At 33.9% G+C, this 27825-nt stretch overlaps 1 protein-coding gene and 1 long non-coding RNA gene across 2 annotated transcripts in view; one reads left to right on the forward strand and one right to left on the reverse strand.

Annotated features, from left to right (window-relative positions):
* Window positions 1–27825, reverse strand: part of LOC133534504 (uncharacterized) — a 329551-nt gene that overhangs the window by 266171 nt on the left and 35555 nt on the right. The gene's annotated exons all lie outside the window — the stretch shown is intronic.
* Window positions 8859–13234, forward strand: LOC133534502 (MICOS complex subunit Mic10-like). The gene is made up of 3 exons (XM_061873661.1): window positions 8859–9086; window positions 9885–10053; window positions 13135–13234. Exons 1-3 carry the CDS (start codon window positions 9014–9016, stop codon window positions 13145–13147), a joined length of 255 nt encoding a protein of 84 aa, XP_061729645.1. The 5' UTR covers window positions 8859–9013; the 3' UTR covers window positions 13148–13234.

Genomic DNA, 27825 nt, shown 5'->3' on the forward strand with positions numbered 1-27825 from the left:
TAAAATTTACTACCGATGCATTTTACCCACTAATCCGAGCATTGGGCCCACTGTGCGTTGGACGGATGACGTCGTATACTTTCACCATAATAGTTGTGCCGCCCCAAAAAAAAATTGTGTCTCTATGACGAATACTGTAAGGGCGATATTTAAATAAAATAACTTTTTTAGGAGTCGTGACTCAAATGGTTTTGGTGGAAAATTGGCAATTTGTTGGAGATCTTGTAGTTCAAGAGATAAAGGTTTTATGTGTTGTTTACCTCAGATTTGTACAAGCTTGGGTGTTAACTTTCTTTGTAACCTTTAATAAGTGAAACATTTTCTTAACTAGCGGTTCCGGCGAACTTCGTACCTTCGTCGTATGAATGACACAATTGTGGACATCCCTCTTCAACCTGAAACACGATACTCATGACGACCTTTACGAAAAAATACCTGCATTTCCACCATTTTCGAAATCCGCATTTCTCTTTCCACATTATTTTCACAAAAATTATCATCATGTTAGCCATAGTTTTTAAAACCATTTTTTTTTTTGGTATTTTTTCAAATCTTTAGTATGGGAATTTTAATATGCATGAAGTTCTGTGTAACTGTAAAACGTAATGTCATGGACACATTTCTGTATATGCCTTTTATCATGGAACAAACACGCTTCCGAAATTGTTCAGTAACATGCTCGTACAAACATCTTGTCTTTGCTCGTAACTCTTATAATCCTTAATCCTACTCTGAAGATGCGCAAACAACACTATAAAGTCAAATGTCAAATGACTCTCGTAAAACGCCCCCGAATTAAATTCATGCAAATAAGCGGTAGTAAATTTTCTAGAATGCAATGTAAATACTAAATAGTAGAGTATCTGTATACTATTTATATCGTAGTTAGCAAAAAATGATACATACTACAAAATCAAAAAGTTTTTTTTATATGTAGGTTTTAAAAAACCTTACTTAGCTAACGTAGTTACATATATTGTTTATGTAAACCAGCAGTTTTCTTCACATTTATGGCTTGAAAACTGCATGCAAATTTGCTAAATTTTCCAAATCTCTCATATAGCGGCAATAGGCTTACGAATGTCGTCATCAATTTTACGATCCCGTGCGAGTTGGCTTTAGCCAGTTTTATAGTTGTACTAATTTTACGCGTTGTGATTAGTTAGCTAGTTCATTTTCGAGGCCTTATATACTTTATATTGTTAGAGAATCGATTAAATATATCATATTAGCTATATTATACCCACTTAAAACTTGGCTTTGTCATTACTCGTATTACTCAAAAATATAAATATATATTACAAAATAATAAAAATACAGTAAAATTTAAGATCTATGATTTGTCACGACATGGAGTCAAATGACTATAGTGTAACCAATACAGACTATTTGTCTTCAAATATTTAGTAATGAAGATAACAATGTTGAAATACCACATTCGGAACCGTGACATGAAATGTGCCATGTGATTGAACACACGTGTGAAACGCCAATGAGTTGTGTGGTGACAAAGGCAATTAGTATTAAGTTCGCTCACGGCCAATAATTAGGCTAAATTTAGAAATATTTTAACGGTTTGTATGTGTGGAAAACGGTATATATAATAGTTTCTAACTCTTTTTGTGTTTTGACGGAGCGGAATGTAGATCACCAAGTCGGCGGAGCTAAGGTACTAGTTTATTTTAGACGATTGAAGACCTTATCTTACAGGTCTCAAAGAAAAAGCAAGGTTAATTCAGTTGATCTAACGGACATGCTTGTCGTCATCGCACTGTTATCTAAAGAAAGTTAAATAAACGCCCTAACTGATATAGAAAAAAAAAGTTTTTTTCCTCCCTCCCTTCACCTTGGATTTTTAACTGGGAATAATTAACAGATTAATTCCAAGATTGATTTTTTTAAATTGCAGTGTTAACTGAAAATTAAAATTTCATTCAATATTGTGTAGGTATATTGAAATTGACAATCAGCGTTATTAACGTTAATAATGTAACGTCTACCTGCACTTACTTATTCACCGTCATCTACTATAATCAATAATGCAAGAGCCACTTGTCCGCCTGTCATCAACTAATCCATCTCAGGGTTGTCAATTTTGCTTCGTTATCGAGAAACTGCTTTGATAAGACATGCAGATAGGATTATTGCGGTAGCACCCCTAACTCAACTAAATGTGCGCAAAGCTATTTGTCGTAACGCAACGATATCGCTTTCGCAGTTTTTATCTTATTTTATTAAGGACTTTAAGGCATTCGATTGTATTAGTATATTATGAGAGATTCTATTTAAAGTAAAAAAGTGAGTTTTCTTAACCCTATGACAAAGCGATGTCGTGACAATCAATGACCAACAGTATTTTTGGTATTCCTATATATAACGTATTATCTATAGGTAATGAATGTTAAATAAAAGTCGTACATTAGAAATACTTCTATCTTGTATACTTAAAAAGAGTCACCAACCTGCATATTGTTAAGCTATGAAGTTACTGAATACTTTCTTTTTTTTACTTAATTTAATTTGAGCTACAGTAACTAATTACGAGTATCTTACTTCCTTAAAAGGAAAGTATACCACGTACTTGTCCATACAAAAAGTGAAAATGTCTTTCCACTTCTAAATATTTTCCATTCTATATTTTTTTTTGTATGTTGTTGACACAATAAAAAACTAGGTTTATAGGTTTTCCTTTTTTTTCCATAATTTGCAATACATTTTTTTAAACCGAAACCTATAAACCTAGAATATATTAAGCTGAAGTGATTGACATCAAAATCAAAGTGACTTGTTAAAAGTTAGTGGAGACCGTTTTCCGAAATAGAAATTTCATAGAAAAGTAACGTTATTTCGTAATGACCGCAAAGCTATTCTTCCCTCTGAATCATTCAACGATGCTAAAGGGTTAATAAAAATATCAATCAATGCATCGACCAACATCACCGATCGATCGGTTAGTTAATATAGAATATTATCTGGACCACTAGTTGAATTCGTGTTTATAGAATATTATCTGGACCACTAGTTGAATTCGTGTCTTCAAACGACTTTTGTTGAGATCTATGCAAGTTGTTGTTTTTGTATCGTTCAGTTATTAGCAGCTTTCGGTGTGGTTTATCTGATAAGAATGCCTGCCTATCCTCCATAAAAAAATAAGACATCCTAGACATACCGCGCGAAATTATGCTCAAGTTCCGAATACGCACGCTGTTCTGCCGCGATTAGCTTGCAGCTTGTTTGGCGGTAAGCCCTTTGTCTATTACCGGCTTAGACTGCATCGATTAGTGCGATTTGGTCTTAATTGGACGTGCGTTGGTTTGTCTAATGGACTTAGCTGAGGTTGAGGAAACGTGAAGTGACTAACTAATAATTATTATGATTGGAACTCTAATATTCGGTTGCGTCGATCTTCTTTTCCTCGCTTTCCTTTAAAGTCCACATCTCACAACCAGAAATATGGGAAACACTAATACCCTACCACGTCGTATTTTAGTGGTAAATGCTATGTTTCTGTTTCTCCATATTTTCCTGAGCAGATCCATGGCGGATCTGGTAATAGCCATGCGCCGTTTGATTTCATCCGCACATACATAAAAATATGTAATGTAAAAATAAACCATACTACATTTCATCTAAATCGGTACAGCGGTTTAAGTGTGAAGAGGTAACAGGCGGACAGGCAAAAAGACAAACAGAATTACTTTCGTATTTATAATATTAATTAGGGATGTACATTCCTATAAAGAACATTTAGTTCATGTAACAGCTTAGTAAGTAGGTAGGTACCAGTGGCGGTGCGTCACAAATATTCGTAGGGAACCCGGAGCTAATTTTGCTTTCCTTTTCTCCATGAATCGATCGTGAAAGTACTCAACGGGCTGAAATTAGACAAGCCGATGGGAATCGAGTTCTTTGAACGATCCGCCACTGGTAGGTACCTTATCCTTCTCTTTTTTAGATCTATAAATTCTGGAATAAATGTATCTGTAAGACAAAGATAGCTGTCTGTTTTCCGGTCGGTAAAGTTATTCACCAGAAAAAATGCTGTTGATTACACTGACTGTGAGATAAATATTTACGTGATACGAGTACGTAATACCTATGATTAAAAGTTCACATGAAATAGTCAAACATTCATCAAAGCAATATCATATTTATGTAAATAAGTTACCTATAGTTATGAATATTTATTTATCCTCATTAAATGACCGTCATTTTTATTATGTCCGCGAAAATTAAAATGCAAGCCACGATATGTGACCCTTTTAGCCGAAGTGTGGAATTTTTCATTTGCAATGAAATTAATATTGCTTATAAATTTTTGCACGTACGCAACGCATTTAGGCACATAAGGAGATATATAGGTAGTCACTTTATTACCACATAATGCCATTGACAGAAAATCCTAAACAATTTAATTTTAGAAGATAATTTAACTAAATGGAACAGTGTTAAACGGTGTTATACTTACTATATTAAATACATTAATATGTATTGGGAAAAGACTAGGTTTAACAAGGGAAAACGCGCGCTGATTTTCAGCGCATTTTGATCAGCGCGCGTTTTCCCTTGTTAAACCTAGTCTTTTCCCTAGTCAAAAGTGAGCGTTTCTGGTCTAAATAAATGACACTTTTGACACTGAAGGATCTAATCCCGATCTAATTCACAACCTGTTATTAAAATCAGAATACACATGCATGTTGAGAAAAAGTGGCGCACTTAATTAAGTTCACAATTTACACCTAGATGAAACATAAACGCCTTTCCTAAACGTCCGATATATTACGGCGGTGACTTTGCTAACTTACTCGTATGGTTTGCTTGCACATGAAATTATTGCGTAAACTGTTATTGAATACGCTTTATGAAGTTGAGCCCCAAGCCCTGTTACCACCAAAGGTCTTTGACAAATGTCTCAAATAAACACCCGGACAGAGATCAACGACGCTACATCTATTTTGACTCACAATAAAACGACGGGTGTGATTCCCCCTACCCAAAATATTGTCATTTAGCATTATGCAAATGTTCAATATTCCCTTTGAAAGTATAATTTTACTAATTGTTAATTTTGCCTAAAGCTATTTACAATACTTCAACTTGTGTTAAGAAACAATTTTACTGACAAACAGCTTGTTCGCTTTAAAACAGAACTTTATGATCACCGTAGTAAATGTTAAATTTGTATTATAATGTCAAGCAGGGTAAATTATTTGTATTTTATTTCGTAAGTAATAGCTTGATGTCATTAGAACTTAGTTATTCGTTTATAAGATTAGCCTTAAGGCTAATTTGCCTTCAAAAGGTCTCTAAATGTATTAATTTATACGATTTTATGACTACTTACCGTGCCTGGAGCAAACGAAGGTTATTCCTTTTTTTGACTGACTTCAAAAATTTAAGATTCTCAATTCGACGGGATCTTTTTTAAAACCTTTCATTTTTAATATTACAGGCGACTTATAGGGGCTCGGGTATTATTTGGTGAAGTGTGTCTGCTGATGAAGACCATACAATCAACCAAACTCCGTTATGAAGCACTGTATCCCGATCGTGTTTGGGTTATTATAATTATTATTATGGCCATATAAAATACAAATAGGTCAATTATCTCAATGACATTATTAATTGTTATTATAGTCGATTTTTCGTCAAAATTATTTCTGATTTGGTTCACTTTTTTAAGATCAATAATAATCAGCGTGTGGGGATCCACACGCATCTCGGTAGTAAATACGAAGTCAAAAACATCAAATAGATAGGTGTTTTACTCATGACCATTATTAAACGAAAAGTATGTCTGTAGTTCTGTACATATGCTATGAATTGCCACTAACGAAACCCGACGTGGTGTGTGCCACAACGAGAGCCCAAGTCATTCATATTTTTAAGGTTCCTAAGATTCTGCCTATACCTTATTCTTAAAAAAGAAAATGAAACGCTTATAAAAAATAATTGTAGCAAGCATATTGCGCCTAAACTTAAATCCAAAGCAAACGACTGACAAGTCTTATATTATACCAGTGGCTACTTTAGGCGTTTGATGTTAATTCGTTATTATTATTCCCTGTTTTTTTTTTAATGGAAGTGTTTATTGGCAGTATATATAAACCTTACTTTTTAATTGCGTGGAATTCTGACGTCTCCTGGTGATGTCAGGCAAAAAAATACTCCTTAAATTTATGGTGAGAATTACAAGCCAAAATAAAACATTGGAAATACACTGGGGCATGATTATTATTAATTTCAATTATCAAAGTATTCGTGAAAACAATGATATTTTAAATTTTAAAGTGCACTATTTCGACATGAGAAAATATCAGGTATTTTTCTGGAGTAAAAAATAATTGTTAGTGGTATCATTGTAATGACTTTCATATATCGTAAACCTTTGGAATAAAATTATATTTTTATACTTTGTACTATCTCGTCTAGTTTTAAACAAAAAATAATGTACAAGTGAATTGGTTTATACCGTGGCAGCTCCAGCTATCCTCCATGCGAACCCTTTTTATGGCATATCTGGCCACTGTGATATTATTTCTTTATATTTTCCTAAAATCAAACAATATAATTGATTGAGTTTTATCAAGCATTTTGCGTAATCCGCCGTTTGTGCGACGGAGGCAGCGGCAAGCGGCATCCATAGGTGGGAACAAAAGATCGGGTCGCTGTGTTCTACTCCAACCTATGGCCGCCGCTCGCCGCTGCCGCCGCACGAAGTCGTGACCGAGCCGTGAAAGTATTCTCCTTACATCTATCTACCCTCCATTTCAAACAAATTGCATAATTGTTTACCTCATAACTTATATCATTCGGATTTCAACAGTTTGAACGTGCAAATGTGTTTGAAATTACGTTTAAGGGAACTGCTCACTTTGAAAATTTTCAGTCAAATAAGAGTTCATGCAAGAAATATTAACTTCATATAAAAATAATTTATAATAATATGTACAGTAAAAAAAAAAAAAACACTATCCCTGAAACGTCAAATTATGACAGCTGTCAGAATCCCACGCAATTAAAAACGAAGGTTTAGCTCACCAGCTAATATTCACCAGCATTTTCAATATTATAGAAATGCAATCAATTTTTTTTTGTGACATAAATAAAATGATTGCGTTGATGTTAAAAGGTTACAATAATTATTTTAAAAATATATAGGTACTCAATATGCTAACAGTGGCACAATATATAAGAAGGGTTAAGTTATAACTGTTATAAGTATACTCCTCATATACTCGTAAGTAACATTATGTGTTTTAAGTGTGACTGAATTAGCGCAAATGCCGTGTAATTGTATTATATGACAATCTCCCTAAATGCGCTAGGTAGACTTGTTGCCAAATGTATGCGTGACAACACAATTAGGTGAATCAACTATCAAATTAAATTAGCGTTAGGGTTCTTGCGAGTGAGAATAAATATTGTTTTTTTTTTTTGTATTTTGAATTTTGTGTAAATATCGTCCTTCTTTTGATTAATAGGATGAGTAATAATTTAGATTTTTTTAATACCACGTCGGTGGCAAACGAACATACGGCCCGCCTGATGGTAAGCAGTCACCGCAGCCTATGGACGCCGGCAACTACAGGGGTGTTACATGCGCGTTGCCGACCCTAACCTGTCATAGATTTCTTTCAAAAACTGCATTCAGATTTGGGGACTATTTGCTTCGCGGAAATTTTACTGTTCCTTATTTTAGTAAAAATAGTATCAGGATTAGGGAATTTAAAGAAAGTAGTCAAATAGTCAGGGGTATGTAATCAGTGGAGGTAGAGAAAAGTAGGTTAAATAATTTTTTTATTAAATATTATGTTTGTATGATACTCTGCAAACGCAAGTTGCGTTTGTGGGTCTTTTTTACAAACGACAAATTCGGAAAACAACTGCAGTAACGGATATTAAATATTTAACCAGCAGCTCTAGTAAGTGTGTAGGTTTCCTTAGTTACTCTAATTGATATTATAATTGGGTATATTATGTGTATCTAGGGATTAGTTTCCAGTTGCGTGCATTTAGAAGCTTATTATTGTGCACATTTTAGTCGTTATTGACAAGTTTATGAATATTTGTCGGCAAAATAACAAAATATGTAACGTGGAAATATGATTGCAAAACACGGCGACTTGTTTTAAAAATTAAACCTAAAGGTTCGAAACTACTACTACAATTTTTGTTATTCTAATTGGCTTCATGTAAACCATGTATAGGTAAACTGCATTTACCTATACATGGTCATATACCTAAATGAACAACCAGTTCCTCACAATCAAACCTTTAATGGGTCTGAAACCAGTTATAATAGTCTTGAAGAAGTACGAATATTTTCATCACACTTGCTCGAAAAAGATCTTATTTCTACTGAAGGACAAAGGCATGTATTGTTCCCGTGGGAGTTATAGATTGTGATGTTTTTATTTTATTTTATTGTGTCACTAATTCATACGAACCAAATAGGGTAAAAATGAGTTTTACTTTTGAAATACTGACTTTTATTATTTATTTTTATTATTTATGTTTAAAAATATTTCATTAACTTTATAGCCGTTTAAAATATTTTTACAGAATTTTCAATCTTGGCTGAATGCCATAGGGATGTGCCTTCTATGCCTAACCTGTCCAACAATGACAATATGGCGTACGAATGATTTGTTGTAATGATGATGAATGTATTTAAAGACCTCGTTTGCGAAATTTCACTTCCCCCCCCCCCCCCCCCTCGTTGCACAATGTACTATTTCAACTTGAAGACTAGGTATTATAAAAGAATACGAACTCATTATAGAGCTGACAGCAATAAAAAAGGTCATGCCAACTTTTTAACACAACTGTCATCATTAAAAACAAAAAAGACAGTTGTAAGTGTCTTAAGTGTAAAAAAATCAAAAATTGTTTTGTTATGGAAAATTGTAGCGCTTATAATATTTTACTTTTAGAATTTTCGTAAATGTATGTTATTATAAAATAATGTGTATTGTGATGAGCATATTGTACGGTATTCAGTAAGAAAGATATGCTTACACCCGACACAAGAACTTTTGAAGAAAGATACAATTCGTGTTTCGTCGACCTAGGAGTAAAAACTAGTAAGTGCATTCATATCTTTTAGTAAATATTCATTCAATCATGAGAATAAAGCGTGAAAAACATGAGAATAAATTCGGCATTTGAAAAGTTTATACTAAATATGAAAGTAACCAATGCATAGCCAAACTAAGGTTTTTTGGATTTTATAAAAATTATAATTTTCAGCATTAATCCATTTTCTAATTTATAAATCCGTATGCAATCTTAATTTTTAAGTTTATTGTATTCCTAATTAAATGTATTCTTCTGCCGACTTTACTACGCGAATACAGCGGTACGGGTACTTTTAATAGGTGTAGCTTAGTATTAACATTTTTAGGTTGCAAGTCTTTAGACTTAATAACGTTATATCTATAACGGGTGGTCATTTCAGGGTTTGGTCATATTACACAAACTGAAGGTTTTTTTTATTAGTAACCCCGAAATCGCCTCAAACCTGTTCCATTTTTATCACTTGTAACTATGTCTGTCACTTTAGCGCTCACATACTTGTTAGAACGTGACAGGCATGGTGACAAATGATAAAGAACCGACCATCTTAGCTCTACTGGTGTTGGTAATATCATAATATGACTAAAGACTGAAAACACGACGTAGATACTTTCCGAAATTGCGATCTTTCTACAAGGCAAAACTTCATATAATTTTGTATGTAGATTGAAATTTTCCATTTCCTAAATATAAATTTCAATGAATTTTTAGGAATTCCTAAGAAAAATTTACAACTTTTAGGATTTTCTCCACAACTTACACATCTGTACCAACATGTACATATTTAATATGATACTACCTTTCAGTCGCCGGACTTATAATCGGCGGGATGCTGGGCAGCTTCTTCCTGCGCAGCGCTCGCAAGTGGCCGCTGTTCATCGGCGGCGGCACCGGCGTCGGCATGGCCTACGCCAACTGCGAGAAGAGCCTCAACGAGTACCTCCTCTCGTTGGAGCCGGAAGCGTGCTTGATCAAGTAAGTTACCTACTACTTTTTTAAGTCAGATTTTTCTAGTTTTTGCATATACCTATGAAGTTATTTCATGTTGCAGCCTATAGCCCTAACTTTAAGCTTAAGTATATTACTATCAGTAAATTCAGATAGCTATTCCTCCTAATAGAGGTAGTTAATTTTGATTAAGTAATCATATGTGGATAAATATCCACTGTATGCTAACCAACACTTTATAGTTATTCAAAATTGACCAAGGAAAAACTTGTTTAGTTAATAATTTCCAATTTATTCACTTGTATAAAAAAACTTCTGATAGCAAATACGATTAAATTTTAATTAATTAATTACATGTAATCGCTTAGCTTATCGTACTGGGGAAGTTTACGGTAACGGCGTTAAGAAGCCATAAAAACACATTTATACATATTTTAAAACAAGAATCTGGTCATGGCAAAGTTACTAATAACAATAATAATCGCTACACATTTGAACAAAAACAGCGAAACTAATTAGCAACCCTGGTGCACTTGTCTTACAATCTTCAAAAACCCTGACATTGCCTTTCATAGCCTTATTACGTATTTACGGTCTCAATGCAATCGCATTGAAAGGAATTACCGACAGTCTGGCGACAATCGATCCTTTCTATCCAGACAAAGGCGACGCGGACTAATTACCATCATAAAACGCTAAAGGATACTAAAAACGGTTTCGGTTGGTAAAAATATAGTAGCCACATTGTAGGGGTTGTAAATAATTTGGATATTGATGAGACGTTGTCGGGTTCACACGAGAAGTTATAATGTCGGTCAATTGTGTTAACATTATAGGGTTGTCAAAATGAAAATTTGATTATTAGCGGACGTATATACATACATTGCTTATTTCTTATTAGATATAGTATATTTACTTACCTACTTGTAACATCTAAGTACAGTCAGCGTCGAATACTTTGTAGCAGTCAAAGTGGCCATACTAACTATATGGTGTACCGAACTATTTGGCTGCTTTGGTTGCTACAAAGTATTTGACGCTGACTGTACAGTAAATTTATTTGACCAGAAAAAAAGAATTTTATATGTTCTTTGACGATTTTTTATTAGTGCCATCGTCGGCTGTAATTGCATTTTATCAATACAAAATAACAAACCCTATGTAACCTAAGTTATCAACATAAGTTACATAGTTATGAAACTAAGTTACATATTTATCAAAATAAGTACTCTTTTAGACGCTATTTATATTGTAGATAGAGGATCAACCCTAGCTAGTCCAAAACTTTCGATACGGTCAAACGGTGAAGACGTTATGCTTGCTATACCCTCGCCACAGGAGACTTCCCCTGCCATTTAGTTCTTTGTCCCTGAAAAGGTCACTCACTATACTTACTATTGCTGTTAAATCTGAAGTTTTTGCCGTCACATTTGTATGGGCACCGCCCTGTTCTTTACGATCCCGAATCACTTATTTTGCAAACGTACCGCCTCTGTAGTCTTTGCCACCCACCGTGCTTTCGTACAGTTTTTATTTTATCTCTTTAATGTTTCTTTTTCAATAGATTTCCATTGGTTTAAAATCTAAATTGGCTTGTTGGAGGATATGGTTGCGTTTGTCGGTAAATCGTCACTTGTTTTTTTGCATTTACAATATTTTCATTCGGACCAACGTTTCAATCGTTTGTGAGTCATGTCCGACTTTGAAGCCGCCTTTGCAGTTGTATGGCTTTTTAGAAATAAAAAAGTGTGTGTCAATTACATTTTCTGTTTTGTCGTTGGTCGGCCCTTTTGTTCTTTGGCTTTCGAAACGTATGTTTTGGATGGACAAGCGGACAATAGCTCCAGGGCTGCTATTTGTTATTGGATTTGTATGTGTTTTTCAAAGGTTTCCTCGCGAATGATTGAATTTGTTTGTTTACAGGTTAGAAAAATACTGTTTTGGATTCAGATAAACTAAATTTAAATTGGTTTTTAGTTTTATTACAATAAGTCGCTGTATTGGCAATTTTGAATTCATATATCCACCCATAGGCATTTATCGTACAGTCAATTATAAAAATATGGGTCCAAGTAATTTACTCAAAAATACGTCCCATAGCTCTTAATTTGCCGACATAGGAGCTATGGGACATATTTTTGAGCAACTTGTGTGCACCCCTATTTTTACACTTGACTGTACCGCGTATAGTGTACTTGTTTTGGTACGTTACACGCCAATATCCCAAGATAGCCAAAAAGAGGCCAAACTAATTAGTCCGACTTGTAAGTACAAAGTATAGTCCCAACCTGAAATCTGTTACACTACTATTCCTAACAACATATCTCAAAGTCACGTAAAATGTGAGGAAATTTAATTAAGAATAATATACCTAAAGATTGAAGTGGAGTGGAGTGTGGGTGGAGGAGGAGTGTGGGTAAGCTTGCCAGAGCTCAACGAGGGTGCGAAATGTTAAAAAAATACCTTTTGTTCATATGTCATCATAATCAATGGCCACTGCATCCCTGACGGATGATTGTCGTAACGCTGTGTCAGCGGTTGAGACGGCCAATGCATTTCCGCTTATGACTAAACAAGCCTATCGCTGCACGGCACTTCTTGCCGCATAAGTCGCATGTATGTGTATGTTGTGCCTCTGGATATGAGACCACTCCACCAGCGCGACGCCTGTTCCTTTTATGACTCAAGTTTTCCAGCCACACGTCGTCGTGCTTCTTCACTCCCACGCATAGGTCTCTACGCCACTCGGGTCTCAATGCAGCACGTTCTTTCCGTTGTTCATATGTAGTTTTATTAATAATAACGAAAACCTGGAAAATCGGCCATAAAAGTGGGAGAAAGTGGAGAAGGATCCACTTGAATAGTTGCTTCCTCTTCTATTTTTATTTTTAATAATACATAAACTACATGCATGCCAAGTTTCATGCTTTCTTCCGAATGGGACGATAATTTTGAAATTTGTTAGGGAAATTAGCCGGACCATAGGACAAGCTTTTTAAAATAAACCAATCACGAAATTACTTTGGCAGCAAATGCAACGGGCTTTGAATATGACTTTACAATTACTATATTCGACTCTTAATTTGTTACTGTTTATTTTGATTTCAGAAAGCAGGCGTGATTCGGGCCACAATTACCTCCTACTACGATGCAATGTATGTAGTTCTAATATTATTTTTTTAAGTGAATAAAGTTTTTTTTCACTTAAGTTTTTATTTACCTCTCGATATCGAACTCTAAATTAAATTAGTTTACTTAAAATGACAGTTTTTCCTTTAAATCAATTTTCTGATTTGGATAAGCTTCACGCTTACTTATAGGTAAAAAAAGATAAATTAAGCTCTTGACGCACGTGTCAGGACATTTTTTTTTTGTTGAAAAAACGTATAATTGTTCAACTGAACAAGTTCAAAGTAATTTTCGGGGTAAATATATATTAAGCTACGTTTCCTTATTTTTTTTTTATATTTGTTAAATCCGGTTCAGGCTTTTTTGCATATTCAAGAAACTTTTTCAAACAACTTTAATAGTTGTTTTTAAATACGTATTGAACCATAAGTCTCACGTCGATTTTAACTTTTAGTTTCTTGTATGGAATGCACTAGTTGCATTACACACATATAACATGGGATCTACTAAAAAATATACCTACTTACCCAATTATGTATTAATTATACGGTTGTTATACTTGTCGACTTTGACTCTTCGGTATACTGTAGTGTTAGAAAAAATACACCAATTTAACATATAACTTTATTTTAAATGTCTGATTTAATTTAAACTCGTGTTTGACCTTTAAGATTAGTAGCTAAAAATGTTAACGTGGGTATGTAAGAAAAGGTTAGGTCAGATTCCTGTGTTCAATAGTCTTATTTCATAACAACAGACAACACGGGACCATTCATTGTGAGTAGGTAATAAGAATTTTAGTCTTTTTTAGAGGATCTTCAGTTCAATAGAATACGTGCAAGTACTCGGTACAGAACCAGTGTCGCAGCAGGTGAGTAATCAAATAATATAACATTACACAGTTTCATATTTACTGTAGGTTTAACACCCCATGATGACACGGGTCATCGTCCGCGGCGATTTCATCAGGTTCCGCAGCAGCTAACACTATGGTGAGCCGGTGAGTCACTGTAATGAGTCACTGGCCTACAGGTGGGCTGGAGTCGCCGTTTGCTGTTTATTTTAAACTAGCCTCAACTCACGACTAACGACATTTTGAATGTACACGTACACTGGCATCAGAATTATATTTAAATCATATTATTTAGTTATCGTGTATTTCACTCGTACTACATAACTAAATAGTTATGATTCAAATATCCTTTCTGATCTCTATGTACGTTCGAATTGACCTATTAGCCCGTGAAAAAGTTCTTAAACGAATGCTCAGGTTTCTGTATACTGGGTGTGGTCTGTAACATGAACAAAAAATTAAACCGTAGGGTGTACTCCTCAAACTGACCAACATTTAAGTATTCAGCGAGTTTTAAAGGTAACTTGTATTTTGATTTTTAGCATTCTTTAAAGTTTATTCTAAGACGCAATGTATTACGAATTTTATGAAGTTTAAAGCGTGATATGCAACGTCAATTACACAGATTACAGCGTACATTAAAGATAATATTTAATTTGTATGAAAAATAGGAAGTCTAAAATCTTCATAGTTTTTAAAATAAAAAATGTTGGTCAGTTTGAGAAGTACAGTTTACAGTTTCATTTTTTGCTCGTGTTACAGGCCACACCCGGTAAAAAGTTGGACACCTCTAAAAAAGTAGGCGTTTATAGACTAGGATATACGAGTACATGTGGTGCGTAGAAGGTGTGCTTGTTTGCCACTAAAGCGACAAAAGAAATCTGAAATCATAAATGCTGGATTTTAATGAAACAAATTTAAATGATATGCATTACTTGATATAATGATTTAAAAATCTATTATATTAGTTATTACTGCCCTCTGCATACAGAGTCTGCGTACAATAAACTTGTAAGATGTAATAGCTTTAAATACAGTTTTACATACTTATTTACTTGCTCTACACCTCTCTTAGGCAAAAAAGGTACGCGGGCCGTTAAAAGTTGCAGTTCGTGATGTAAATAAAATAGGTCAAAGCACGTCCACTGCAAGAAATTAAACATTTAATAACATACCTATAGAAAAACAAAGGCAGTAAAGCCTTGGTTCGTGGCATAAGGGTCTTTATAACAAAGGATGAAGAGTTTAAAAAGAGCAACATTTAAGTGGTGTTCTGTACGCAAACATTACTTTATAGCCCTTTGTTGCAGTCCTGGACTCATTTATGACAATTTTAAATTTGATGTGCAAGTAATTAATTATATAGATACCTAACTCCTAAGATATATTTAAAGCCAGGTATCAATTATGAAAGAAATGTTTCGCGACAGGCGGCGCCTCCAGCGAAATTGCTCGAATGCTTGAGCATAAAGCACTCCTTCTGGCCTAAGCAACAAGTAACAAGGCATCAAGCTGTCTGAATTTATAACCAACTACATACAAATCTAAAAGTCATTACCGATTATAAAATGTTTAGCAAGCACTTGAAGATATTTTTTATTCAGGAGGTGCATTCACAGTGTTTACGAGATCGTTGCAAATTAAACTGATTTTTACACAATTATTTTGATGCATGTAACTTTACACTATTCATTATGATGTTTTTATTACTTTATCTGTACTTTTTTTGATGGTTTGATTAAATTTTTTGAATTTTATTTATTGACATATCCCGTCGTTATTTTGTAATTATTTGCATGTATTCGTTTATAAGATTTTTCTAACACAATAACATAATTATTGTTATAGAAATAAATTATTAAAAGAATGAATAATGCTGGCGATATCGAGCGACTTACGAGGTCAATGTCGAAAGGTCAAGTAGTTGGCAGCAGCGAAGTCAGGCGACTTTCCGAAACGTTTCCTGACGCTCTAGGGGCCTATCGCATCTTTGCCACACCAATAAGGCAAGAGGTAGCAAAGGTAGACGATATTCTAATTTTAATGTTCCCGATAACCTCCCGTTTGATGACGTTTCTTTCATACCCAGGTATCATGAGCGTAGTTCGTTCGCAGATTGGCGTCACTTTCCGCCAGACTCGTTGATCACCGCTAGCAGCAGACGTCATTCGATGTTTTTAGAGACATATTCAGTTAGAACTTGATCACACCACATCACAAATTTGTCCCCCCAATGAATCCCTAGCTTAATGCTTTGTAATACACTTACATAGGTTTTGTACTGACTGCAGTAGTTGCAATGGATATATACTTTCTGCAAACTACTGCTACCTATTTCAATAGACCACAAATTTCTCTATAGTAAAACGATCGTACGTTACAGGCGCCCATAGGCTGCGGTGACTGCTTACCATCAGGCGGGCCGTATGCTTGTTTGCCACCAACGTGGTATAAAAAAACTAAGTAATGTAATCTTAGTACCCACCCATTCGTGTCATCCGCGATGACGCACAGATTTGTCAAATATAACCTTTATTTATATACCTAACAACATGACATTACGAGTCAGGACACGCGTCGTCGTGAATGGCACGATCTATAAACAGAAAAATAATAATAAATATTACTAAAGTTATAAATACGTAACAGTAATATTTGCCTAGATTATATTCCTGAAAGTAACCCTAGTTCTTCACGATATTTGTTATAAGTTTGATTCAAATACGTTATTCTAGTAATAATCTATCAAAACGCGATCAAATTGCTTATTGCACCAATATGCACGCCACTTAGCTTAATGCGCCTGCCAATATTTGCCTCGGCTCCAACCAACAAGAAACATTTGGTCAAATGTGCCGTACTTGCACAAGGACATGATAATTTAACACTACCAATATTTGTATCAAACGTTGGCATGAACTGATGAACCTTTTAGCCGGTGAAGCTATGGGCGTGGCAGAAATGATAGACAATAAAATCTACCACGCTATTCTCGTATTAACATTATGGATTGATTAAAGCTTGAACACATTTTCAGGAAAATAGATAACTAATGGTAATAATGGCAATGGCCCAAAATATATTGACAAATAATATTTTTCTTAATTACATCTCTGTTACAAAATGTCATTAAAAATTCATTCTGCACTAATTTAACTAAAACAAAATGTATTTTCTTCAAAATATTCTCCTTTAGCTTTGACAACCATAAACGTGTGTTAAAATTATACTATATGCTTTAAAATATACGCAAAAATGCTATATGCGTAAAAATGTTGCTCAATGTATTTTCGGACCACCCTGATGTAAAATAACTAAATCTACATAAAAAACATATGTAGGTACCATTGAATTGTATTTCTTAATATAATTTACATTCGCATATATCTAAATGATAAAAAATACGATAAGGAGATGAATAATCTTAAAAGATTTAAATAATAACCTCTTTTACCAGACTTTTTGACTTTGAAACTACAAAATAGAAGAGAATACAAGGTAACAAAAACAATCTACAGTCTTCCGGCGGATGTACTCCACCACCTCGTCGGCCACGGCGGAGTATTAAATAATCAGCATGACCGTTATACGCCTGAATGTCTATAATTACTTATACGATTCAGTTACTTATAAGCATACTTATCATGCATTTTATCAAATGTAAATGATTACATCCACAAGTGCGTTTAGCCAACATACTACGTAAATACTATATGTAAATATGAAAATCCCTCCTAAATTTCCGGCGAAACATACAATGTTGCCGTCACTCAGTCCAATAAGTATTAAAAAGTTTTACAGAGACGCGAAATTGCTTATTTAAACAGTAGCTGTCATGGCGGAGAGTAATGAAAATATTTCGCGTTTTATTACCTCCATATTAAATCTATGTTCAACAAAACATGGTAGATATTATATTTATAGAAAAGAGCAGTTATTTTTTTAAAACCTAGGTTAGGTTTTTACACTCTTTTGGCGGGTCTTAGCTACTTGTATTTAATCAATTTAAGCATTTGCTAGCTTGTAAACTCACCATACCAATGTCGGTATTTAGATAACTATATCGAAATATTAATATTTCAGTGTTCTACTAAGAGCAGTAAAGGACTGGGATATGGTTTTTGGGATTAATGTTTTCGAGGGAAAGGGAGGTTTGAGGGAATCTAACCGTCTAAAATATAACTTTCCAGATAAAACAATGGCTGTTTCTACCGACACAATGGATTAACGGCGAGTCAACTTGTTATATTTTATTAGCGCGTAAAGCTGAATACAGCGTGATTCAGTTTGATTTACGACTAGCATGATCTACGACATTTTCATGTAAAATTAATCTGCCATTTTTATAATCATATTATAATAGTTATTTGTTTTACAAGGAGGTTCAGTTACTGATTAAATATTCCTGCTAACGGAGTAAGCAAAAGAATCGATAATTAAACCACGAGCATGTCGAGCATGGGGTTTCAAAGCACAAAGATTGAACAAACTTTGCTCCCAAGTGAAACACATTTTTCAGAAAAATACTACATATAAAACAATTCAAATCAATTTATAATGCCCGTTATTAAATATTTTGCATCAATTTAAATCAGTTCTATTAGACAACATAACCTGGTGTTCAGTAACCTACTCAAAAACAATAACACTCAGAGTTGCTTTTTTCATACTACTTATAGGTATGATACGTGAGTTAAAATTTGTTGTGAGTATATTCCCGTATACGTCATACACTCCCACATTATTATTAATAGAATCATGACTATTACATCGGCACTTTCCATCAGGTGAGATTGTAGTCAAATGCTTACCTTTTCGGAATAAAAAAAAAAACCTGATTTGTTAGGGTTCCGTAGTCAACTAGGAACCCTTATAGTTTCGCCATGTCCGTCTGTGTCTGTCTGTCTGTCTGTCCGAGGCTTTGCTCCGTGGTCGTTAGTGCTAGAAAGCTAAAATTTGGCATGGATATATAAATCAATAAAGCCGACAAAGTCGTACAATAAAATCTAAAAATTTTTTTTAGGGTATCTCCCCTACACGTAAATTGGGGGTGAAAATGTTTTTTTTGCTTCAACCCTACAGTGTGGGGTATCGTTGGAAAGGTCTTTCAAAACTAATAGGGGTCTTTAACAAACATTTTTTGATAAAGTGAATATATTCGGAGATAATCGCTCCGAAAGAAAAAAAAATGTGTCCCCCCCCCTCTAACTTTTGAACCAAAGGTCCAAAAAATATGAAAAAAATCGTGGAAGTAGAGGTTAAGAAATACATTAAATGAAAACTATAGCGGACATGATCAGTTTAGATGTTTTTGAGTTATCGCAAAAAGTTTCCCCTTCATAGTAAAAATAATTACTTTAATTAGGTACTGATTATGCAAATTTGCCTATTTGTTTAACTCGGGTGAAAGGTACCGTTTCATCCCTTGGTTAACAATTTACTATACTTTAAGCTCCAGTTTAGCTTATTGTGACGGAAGAGTAACTACGGAACCCTACACTGAGCGTGGCCCGACATGCTCTTGTCTTTTACCCATTCAACGCTAATCACAACTTATTGTCGTTACGAAAACAACAACCACACAACAAAGCCTTTTCGGTACCTTTCGGAACGACTATGCTACACGCCACAACGTGTCACATAGATCGTAGCTCAATTGAGTGAAAAATTACTTAACTGCTCAATTCAGTTTCTCTTATTCATAATGTCTATAACATTAAAAAATATACATAATATACGAAATCCTAATTTCAATAACTATTTTGAAGTAAAGCCATGCTAGCCCTAAACACTGCCTTAACTGAAGTTATGTGAGGCAGGTCAGGAGTCAGGACGGTCCCTTTACGACGTTGTTGTGAAATGTTACTGATATTGAGAAGATCTCAACTCACAGATTGTTCACTTAAAAGTTCCAAACTTGTTTCCAAATTGGCAACTGGTCAATTGATAACATTGTAGTTTATTTGATCTATTATGGACTATAAAATGAGTGAGGAAAACAAGATTGAGTACTTTTAGATATAATGTTTCGACTTGTTTTGTAGCTATTATATAGTGACAAATGAATTTGGTTGAGGAAAACCTGATGACTAATATGCAGATTAAGAAAATTTGTTTTTCGGCGGAATAAGTAAAACCTAAGTTTAGCCGTTCTTTACTCAATCTTTTCACAGATTTCGACGATGGTGACAGATTTATTTGCTTACACTACACCGGTTAATCTCAGAGATACCTAAATTTATTATTATTATTCTTTTTCAAAGCATTCCAGTGATATTTTAGGCTATTATAACGTTTTAGATTACTTTACTAAATCTTTAACCTACGAGGTACCTAGTTTGGAGTGCCGTAGCTTCTCAATATACGGGTATCTTTTTGTGGAGAGTAAACAGGTACATAGTTTTAATGTAAGATATATTTTGAGGATATTTTTAAGTATTATATATGTAATTTTTTTCGACATACAAAACACGCGAAAACATTTCCATCTACACTACTTAGATGGTTGGCAGGCCTCAACTGTACGTTTCTCCAGAAACTTCCCGCCTCGCACAGCACAACTATGGAATCGCCTGCAGTATTTTCCGACCCATATGACCTTCAAACTTTCGAGAAAAGAGTAAATTTCGGCAACGCTTTTACATCCCTCTGGTGTTCGCTTACCATCAGGAGATTCGTCTGCTCGTTTGCCCCCTACATCATAAAAATGTCATTTTTTTTCTTTCCTCAGCAAAAACCACTACCTTACCTACCTATGCTATTAGTTAAGGTACTTTTAAGAGGGAAGAATAGCTTTTCGAATCTAACGAAATAACGGTCACTTTTCTATGAAGTTCCATTTCGGGAGAAAACGTTTCCCACTAAGTCATCCGAAATGTACACATCATATTATTTAGAAGGTAAACATTCACTATCATATTGCACAAACCACGCCCAAGATGAGAGTGAATATTTGATCCCACGAAAGCACCCTTGGCCCGCCGTGTGTTTTCAATGCTTTTAGTTCCCCAACCAGCTAATTCACACAGAGCAGTCATACGACTAGCATTAAAGTGACACATTGAAATCCGACTGTGTCAGAGTAACAGCTAATAAGTCCCACCACAAACCGCAACACTGTGTCAGTGCAGTGCTCCCAAAAATTGAATTAACAGTGACAAGCATTTTGCAGATATAGAAGAATTAGAACAACCGCTGTAATAATTAAAAAAAAGCTAATATAGTTGGTCAAACAAGTTTGTCAGTAGAAAATAGCGCGAATTTCTATATTTTTATGGGACCATAACCCTTCGCACCCACATTTTTAAAACATGCTGTTTTTTTCTATGTACTAACAGAAATGGCTTGGCAGACTATACAGTGTGTAAAACCAATACGAGCGATAAATTAAACCAGATATAGAATGTATCCGTGTAATCATTAATTAAGAAGTTTTTTAAGTTACACTTAGTAGTTAATTTTTGAAAATTTACCGAGCAGCAATGTACTACAAACATTACGAGACCTAACATGATATGACGTTACGAGATTTTTATATTAACTGCCAACAAGTGATGACAGTTACTTTAAAAAGCTCGTATCTTGTAACGTATGTGTTGCTTTACATTGTGAACTGAATTATTTTGATGTTTAACATTTTCATTGTACTTCTAAGCAAAATTTATCTCAATATACTTCTTAGGCCCTATACTAACCACCGTTTAAATATTCGCCTGTATAGGATTTACACACTGTATATGAGATACAAACTTTGAGAGAGACACACATAAATCAATAAATAAAGATAAGTTATTTTAACATCATAACAGAGCACCGATAGATAATTATTTAATTACTAGCTTTTGCCCGCGGCTTCGTCGGCGTGCAATGATAATGACGATGATTGATGAAAACTATCCTTTGTCCTTCCCTGGGCCTCGAGCTATTACCATATAGCTATTTCAGCTAAATGGGTTCAGCGGTTTAAGCATGAAGAGGTAACAGACAGATAAACAGTTACCTTCGCATTTATAATTAGTAGGAATATAATTTTATTTACGTCATACGTCTGTAATCACGATAATACAAATAGAGATAATTGTTAGTGTAGTACTAAATCTAATAATTAGCCATTTCTTATTACGTCTTTTAAGTACGAGTATTATAAGTATATTAGTACCAGGAAGACCGAGCTTTGCTTGAAAATCGTATAAAAACTCAAAAATGCGCGTTTTTCCAGAGATACAAACTAGCTAGATTTATTTTTTGCCTCCGAAAACCCTAATATAGCATATTTCATCGAAATCGCTAAAGCTTTTTCCGAGATCCCCGAAATATATAGGTAAATGTATATATCCAAGAATTACTTGTTTAAAGGTATTTTATGTATTATATTATTAATATTGATTTATATATTTTATTATTCATTCTTAATTACTTATTAGAATTTGTATTACACCTTTTGTATTATGATCACATCACGTTAATGATAAAGGCAAACGTTTAAGACATAAAATTACCCTTGTTTAACAAAATGGCCGGAGTAGTTCACGGAATTCCACGACATAGTTATAATTATGTTAGAAAAATATGGAAATAAATAGTCAATTCTCACTTCTTTCAGTATCCTTTACATCGCTACATAGAAATTATTTATGTATCTTGTTGTTGGTCCTTCAAATAAGAATGCTACATAGAAGTCCAGTAAATGTCCTGTCTCAACAGGAAACACATGCAGTAAGTCTGCATTACGAGAAGATCCTAGCATCTTGTAACAACTGTCAATTTCAGTATATAATACTATTGCCCCCAATAGTTCTTTTATGTTTCGTCGTTTTTTGCAGACAAGTAGTAAATCAGTATTACGAATGCAGCTTGGAGTAACTGACATGTTTATACAAAAACTCTTGCCCCTGATAGTTCTATACTTTTTGCATTTCTCAGACGTTAACTGCGAAATGTTTCTTCCAGTGACTTTATACGCATAATGCCCTGTGCAATAAAGTGCATGCAGTGACCATAAAGTCAGTTTAACAGGTTCGACGCCCGACGTTGACAAATAATAGTACTCATTCACGGCGGATTTTATAACAGTACGATGGTAGAGTACTATGTAATTTTATAAGTGCAAGACACAAGTTTTAGAAAGTCGTGTTTTTTCTCAAACTTGCAATGAAATGTTGACATGACTTACCTACTTCTAATTAGGTCCGGAAATACTACATATCCGGTGCAATGAGTGAAGATGATACGTAAAAGAATTTCACACACCTTGGCTTGTAAAGCAGCCTTCTTTCGTTTTTAAACCTCAAATTGTGATACAATGTCTTGGCATTCAACCATCAAATAGTAATAGATTCGTTATTTGTTTTTAGATGTGTAAACCTACGAATAAAAATAATATTATTTTTTCATTGCAAGTTTGAGAAAAGCACTATACAAATCTCGGCGAGAAACGCGGTTGCCGGCCGCCCATCCCTATCCTATCTACTTGGCCTGCAACCCTTCGTCTCCTGGCCTCTATAGTAATGTACTTACTGCTGCTGCAAACCTGTGTTCAGAAGCGAAAAAGTAATGTGCCTACTTAAAAGAAATGCATAATTAATATAACATATCCCACTTCATAATAAATCTATTGCTATTGCTATTGCTAATTAACGGCTTCTAATTTTTTATTTTACGTAAAGTTAGAATAAAAATTGCCTAAATATTAATGGCGTTTTTCATAAACGTTTGTCTTAATCTGTTATTTTGACTTCTGTATTTGTAAGAAAGCGATAAAACATAAATAGAATATATATAGGTATAATTTGAGGCTTGTAAAGTTTATGAAAGGGGGTTAAAACTTATCATTCTATCTTGGTATGACTATGGGCTCTTGGTTCCAAACACTCTCATTAACACAGTTCATTTAATGCAATTATTTATTCAGCATGTAATTGACCAGTCATCTCGGATAGCAATCATCACTGGCAATTACGAGATGTCCGTAATTAATTTGTCTTGATACGCTTACAGTAATTAGTTTCCGGTTCTGCGGGAGACAATGAGATTGTTAACGTTACTAGTACTAATCATGCAAAACATAACTATATAATATATGCCACTCTCGAGGAAAACTTGTCAAGGTTATAAGTATAATACTACAAAAACAACATTTTATGTCATATACTCATAAATACTTTGAATTACAGCTAAGAATTCAGTCAACAAATCATCTTAAACCGTAGCAATTTTCCTCATCCATTAAATATTTTTCTCCATACTTTAATATCGAAGTAAACATACAATCGCAAATACCATTAGCGACCTTTTACAAGGGAAATTTATGGGGACGTCTACACCATAGCACGTACGAATTTTACTTATAGCCACAGTGTATTCGAGAAAGTAAGTCATACTTACTAACATTAAAAAAAAAATTGAAATAAGTTAGCAATAGCTATCATACATAATAATGTTTTTATCCCAATGTTGGAAGCAATTTATGTAGGCAAGTATGTACGACATGTAAGTACGTATGTGGGAATATTTGTGACTTGTTCCGTCGTAACGACAAAATGACTGAGAGGGTTTTAGCGAATTAGGAATCAATCCTATTCTATTTTGTAACGTAGACTGTATCTTGATTAGATAATAAAAAAACAATGAATCAAAAATATGCTTTATTCAAGTAGGCCTATCAACAAGCTCTTTCGAATATTGATTGAGCTCATAAGAGTTTTCAGAAAATAGTGTAGGTACCCAATTAGCATGAGTTGTTATGAAAAGTTAATCACTGTCAGTTTTGTGACGATAATTAAGCATTAAATTTCAATAAAAACTTGGTTTTGGTATTAATTTGATAAACTATACATTAAACATTTCATAAACTATATGTTAATTATATTATCTTCAGCTAATTATCAGAGCAATATATTGATGTTATTTTTCCATAAAATATTGAAAATGATATACATAATTATGTAAAAATTTATAAGTATTAATTTTTTTACAAAAAGATCAAAAAGTAAATAATTTATTTAAAAAAATACTAGTCTAGAGTGTTTCTAGAATAACATCTACCGAAATGTAAACTGTAAACTAAACTAATGTATTCATTGGAATACCAAATTCATCATTATTCATACATAATAAAATAATAAATAATTTCAAGTCATTGTAAAAGTAGGAAAGGTTTTGGGGACAAAAAAAATGTGATTGGGACGTTTTTTGGCTGTTAATTAAACAATATCTTTTTATATATCTCTCCACAGTTCATATTCTCATACGTGGTTTGGAAATGTCTCACAAAACTCCGCAAAAATAGACTATGTCATCTAAATATTACCTCCGTTCTTGTCTCGGTCGTAAATAATATTCTTTTCAGCGAGCTTATTGCGAGCTTCCGTACATTCGGGGAAGAAACAAATAGGATGTATGTAAGAAAGCTCGGCAATAAAGAACTAGAATTTGTCGTTTGAGCATTGTCCAGTACCATTGTTGGTGAAATTAGACTCTAGTCCATGAAGAAGTATATTTTCTTTGTTACAAATAAAATTCTTGTTTTATACAACTCTGAAAACTACAATTTGTCAAGTTTGAAGACATTCATCTTAGTCACACTGCATCGTGTAAATAAAAATTACCAAGTTCGAGTCGCTTTCACACAGATATGGTAGTGTAGGTACTTATTCGACATCTATAATTGTATTGTTTATTTTTCATTATAATTTGTACTTACATAAATTAAGAATCAGGCGAAAAGGTTATGTACATTTTTTTCAAATATTTTATGTTGCAGAAAATTCACTGTTCCCTAAACCCTGAATACTTCAGCAAAGATTTTTTTCTCTTTTTCGATACTAACAGACTAATTGACTAATGTGGCTCAGCGACCAAAAGAGGGTATTGGCCTCCGAAACAAGAGCACGCCACTTTTCCCGATTCTGCGCCGCTGCCTGCCAGTTATCGGCTTGGAGCTGCCGCAGGTCCGCTTCAGCGCTGTCACCCCAACCGTATCTGGGTCGACCCACCGGACGGCCACTAGTCGGTCTTAACTAGTACGCCCTTTCCAAGTCTCTTTTTCGACACTGAACCCTAAAATTATTTAAACCGTTCTTCCTTGTAAATATTTTTATTTTTGACGAAATCACTAAAGTTCAGATAAAGTCAAATTAAATTCATGAAACTTATACTTCATCTAAGATGAATCATATCGTCATCACAGCAATTAAATTACGATTTGCGTTTCACTTACATTGAAACAATATAATACATTGTATTAATAACTTTAGCAAAAAAATCGTTATCTTGGCTTAATTTCAATTCTCACCATAAAAATGCTATACTTTACAACCATGAGAATTTTAATAACAAAACTTCATCAAACTCCGATCTTATCACCAACTTAATGATGCGTGAATAAATTATTGTCCGTCACACAATCTACTATTGTCATTAAGAGGACCAATGCTTTGTATATTTTTTACAGATTTAAAATGAAGTGTGTAAAGAGATCATCTTGATTTGAATGTCACTGTTTAACCCCTGCCCAATAAAAAGGTACCACACACAATGCATATTTTGAATATATTAAAAAAAATGTGACGTTTGGTCCGCTCTAGTCCTTTTGTCGTGTTTAAATCACGACGTGCTCCTATTTGAAAGGTCGTGAACCTTTGAGATCAGATGCTTAAGTATTAAGATGAATTGTGAGGTGAGTCATGTTAGGGAATGTAAAATAGTAAGCATAGTTGCATAAGTTAAGAATTTATAAATTGCTGCCTACGAGTAAGTTCTTCTTCGAAACAGCCTACCTAGAAGGAATCACGAGTCAGTTGTAACTTTTTATCAATTTGTTTTCCCTTTTCTTCTTCACTTAATTATAAGTTGAACTTATCTGACTAATATGTCGATAAAGATAATTCTGAGCATTTTTACTACCTACTACGCTATATTATTATAAAACGTAGGTAGTTAATATATAGACACTTAGACAATTACAACAAAATTAAATAAACGAGTACCTAAATATGACTTATATATGACAATTCAACATAGACTGACCTATTTCCAAAGTAATCTCAATAAGGATTTCCAAGTAAAGTCCTTAATAAGCTACTTGCCACATAAGTGAAGAATATAGTTATCGTTGGTATTCCACAATCTTGATATAAGCTAAACTAGTAGATAATATGCTAAATTTTGCAGGAAGTTCATCTGGAAGGTAAGTTATTTGTTAATTAGCTATTTAATACTTTACTCAGACTTTGTGAAACAACCCCTCAGCCTTATGTTGCGGTATTCTTGAATATTTTCAATTTTAGTTAATATCTTAAAGCATAATGGAGCATGATGGTATTCATTATTAATCTCATTCAAAGCTTTTTCCACACAAAAGGTTCAATCACACACTTCACAACATTATCTGTCTCTCACATCAAAAGCATGCTTTGTGTCAATTTTGTCACGTACAATTAATACTGGCCCAGAAACGTCTCATAGTGCGACCCCTGATCTTTTGTTATGATTTAACCCTCATGGACTTCCTTATCTCACTCTATTATTTATTCATGGTCATTATTTGACCATTTTGAAACTAATGATGTACCATCTTTGTTCTTCTGTGTTAATGTGCGATCGTTAAATGTTTGGAGAGGTGTGAAATGGGGTATTAAATGAAGTAACGTATACCTTTTGTACAAGTGACCCTACTTAAGTATATCTTTTTTTTTTTTTCATAAAATGTGATAGATTATAAGTTCATCGTTAAGAATGTTTCACATTTCATGACGATACTTTGAACGTTGGGGCTGACTTTATGTTGAAATTATTTCAATCGAAATATGGCTCCAAAT

The sequence above is a fragment of the Cydia pomonella genome, chromosome 2 (assembly GCF_033807575.1).
Source record: "Cydia pomonella isolate Wapato2018A chromosome 2, ilCydPomo1, whole genome shotgun sequence".
Classification (NCBI taxonomy): Eukaryota; Metazoa; Arthropoda; class Insecta; order Lepidoptera; family Tortricidae; genus Cydia; species Cydia pomonella.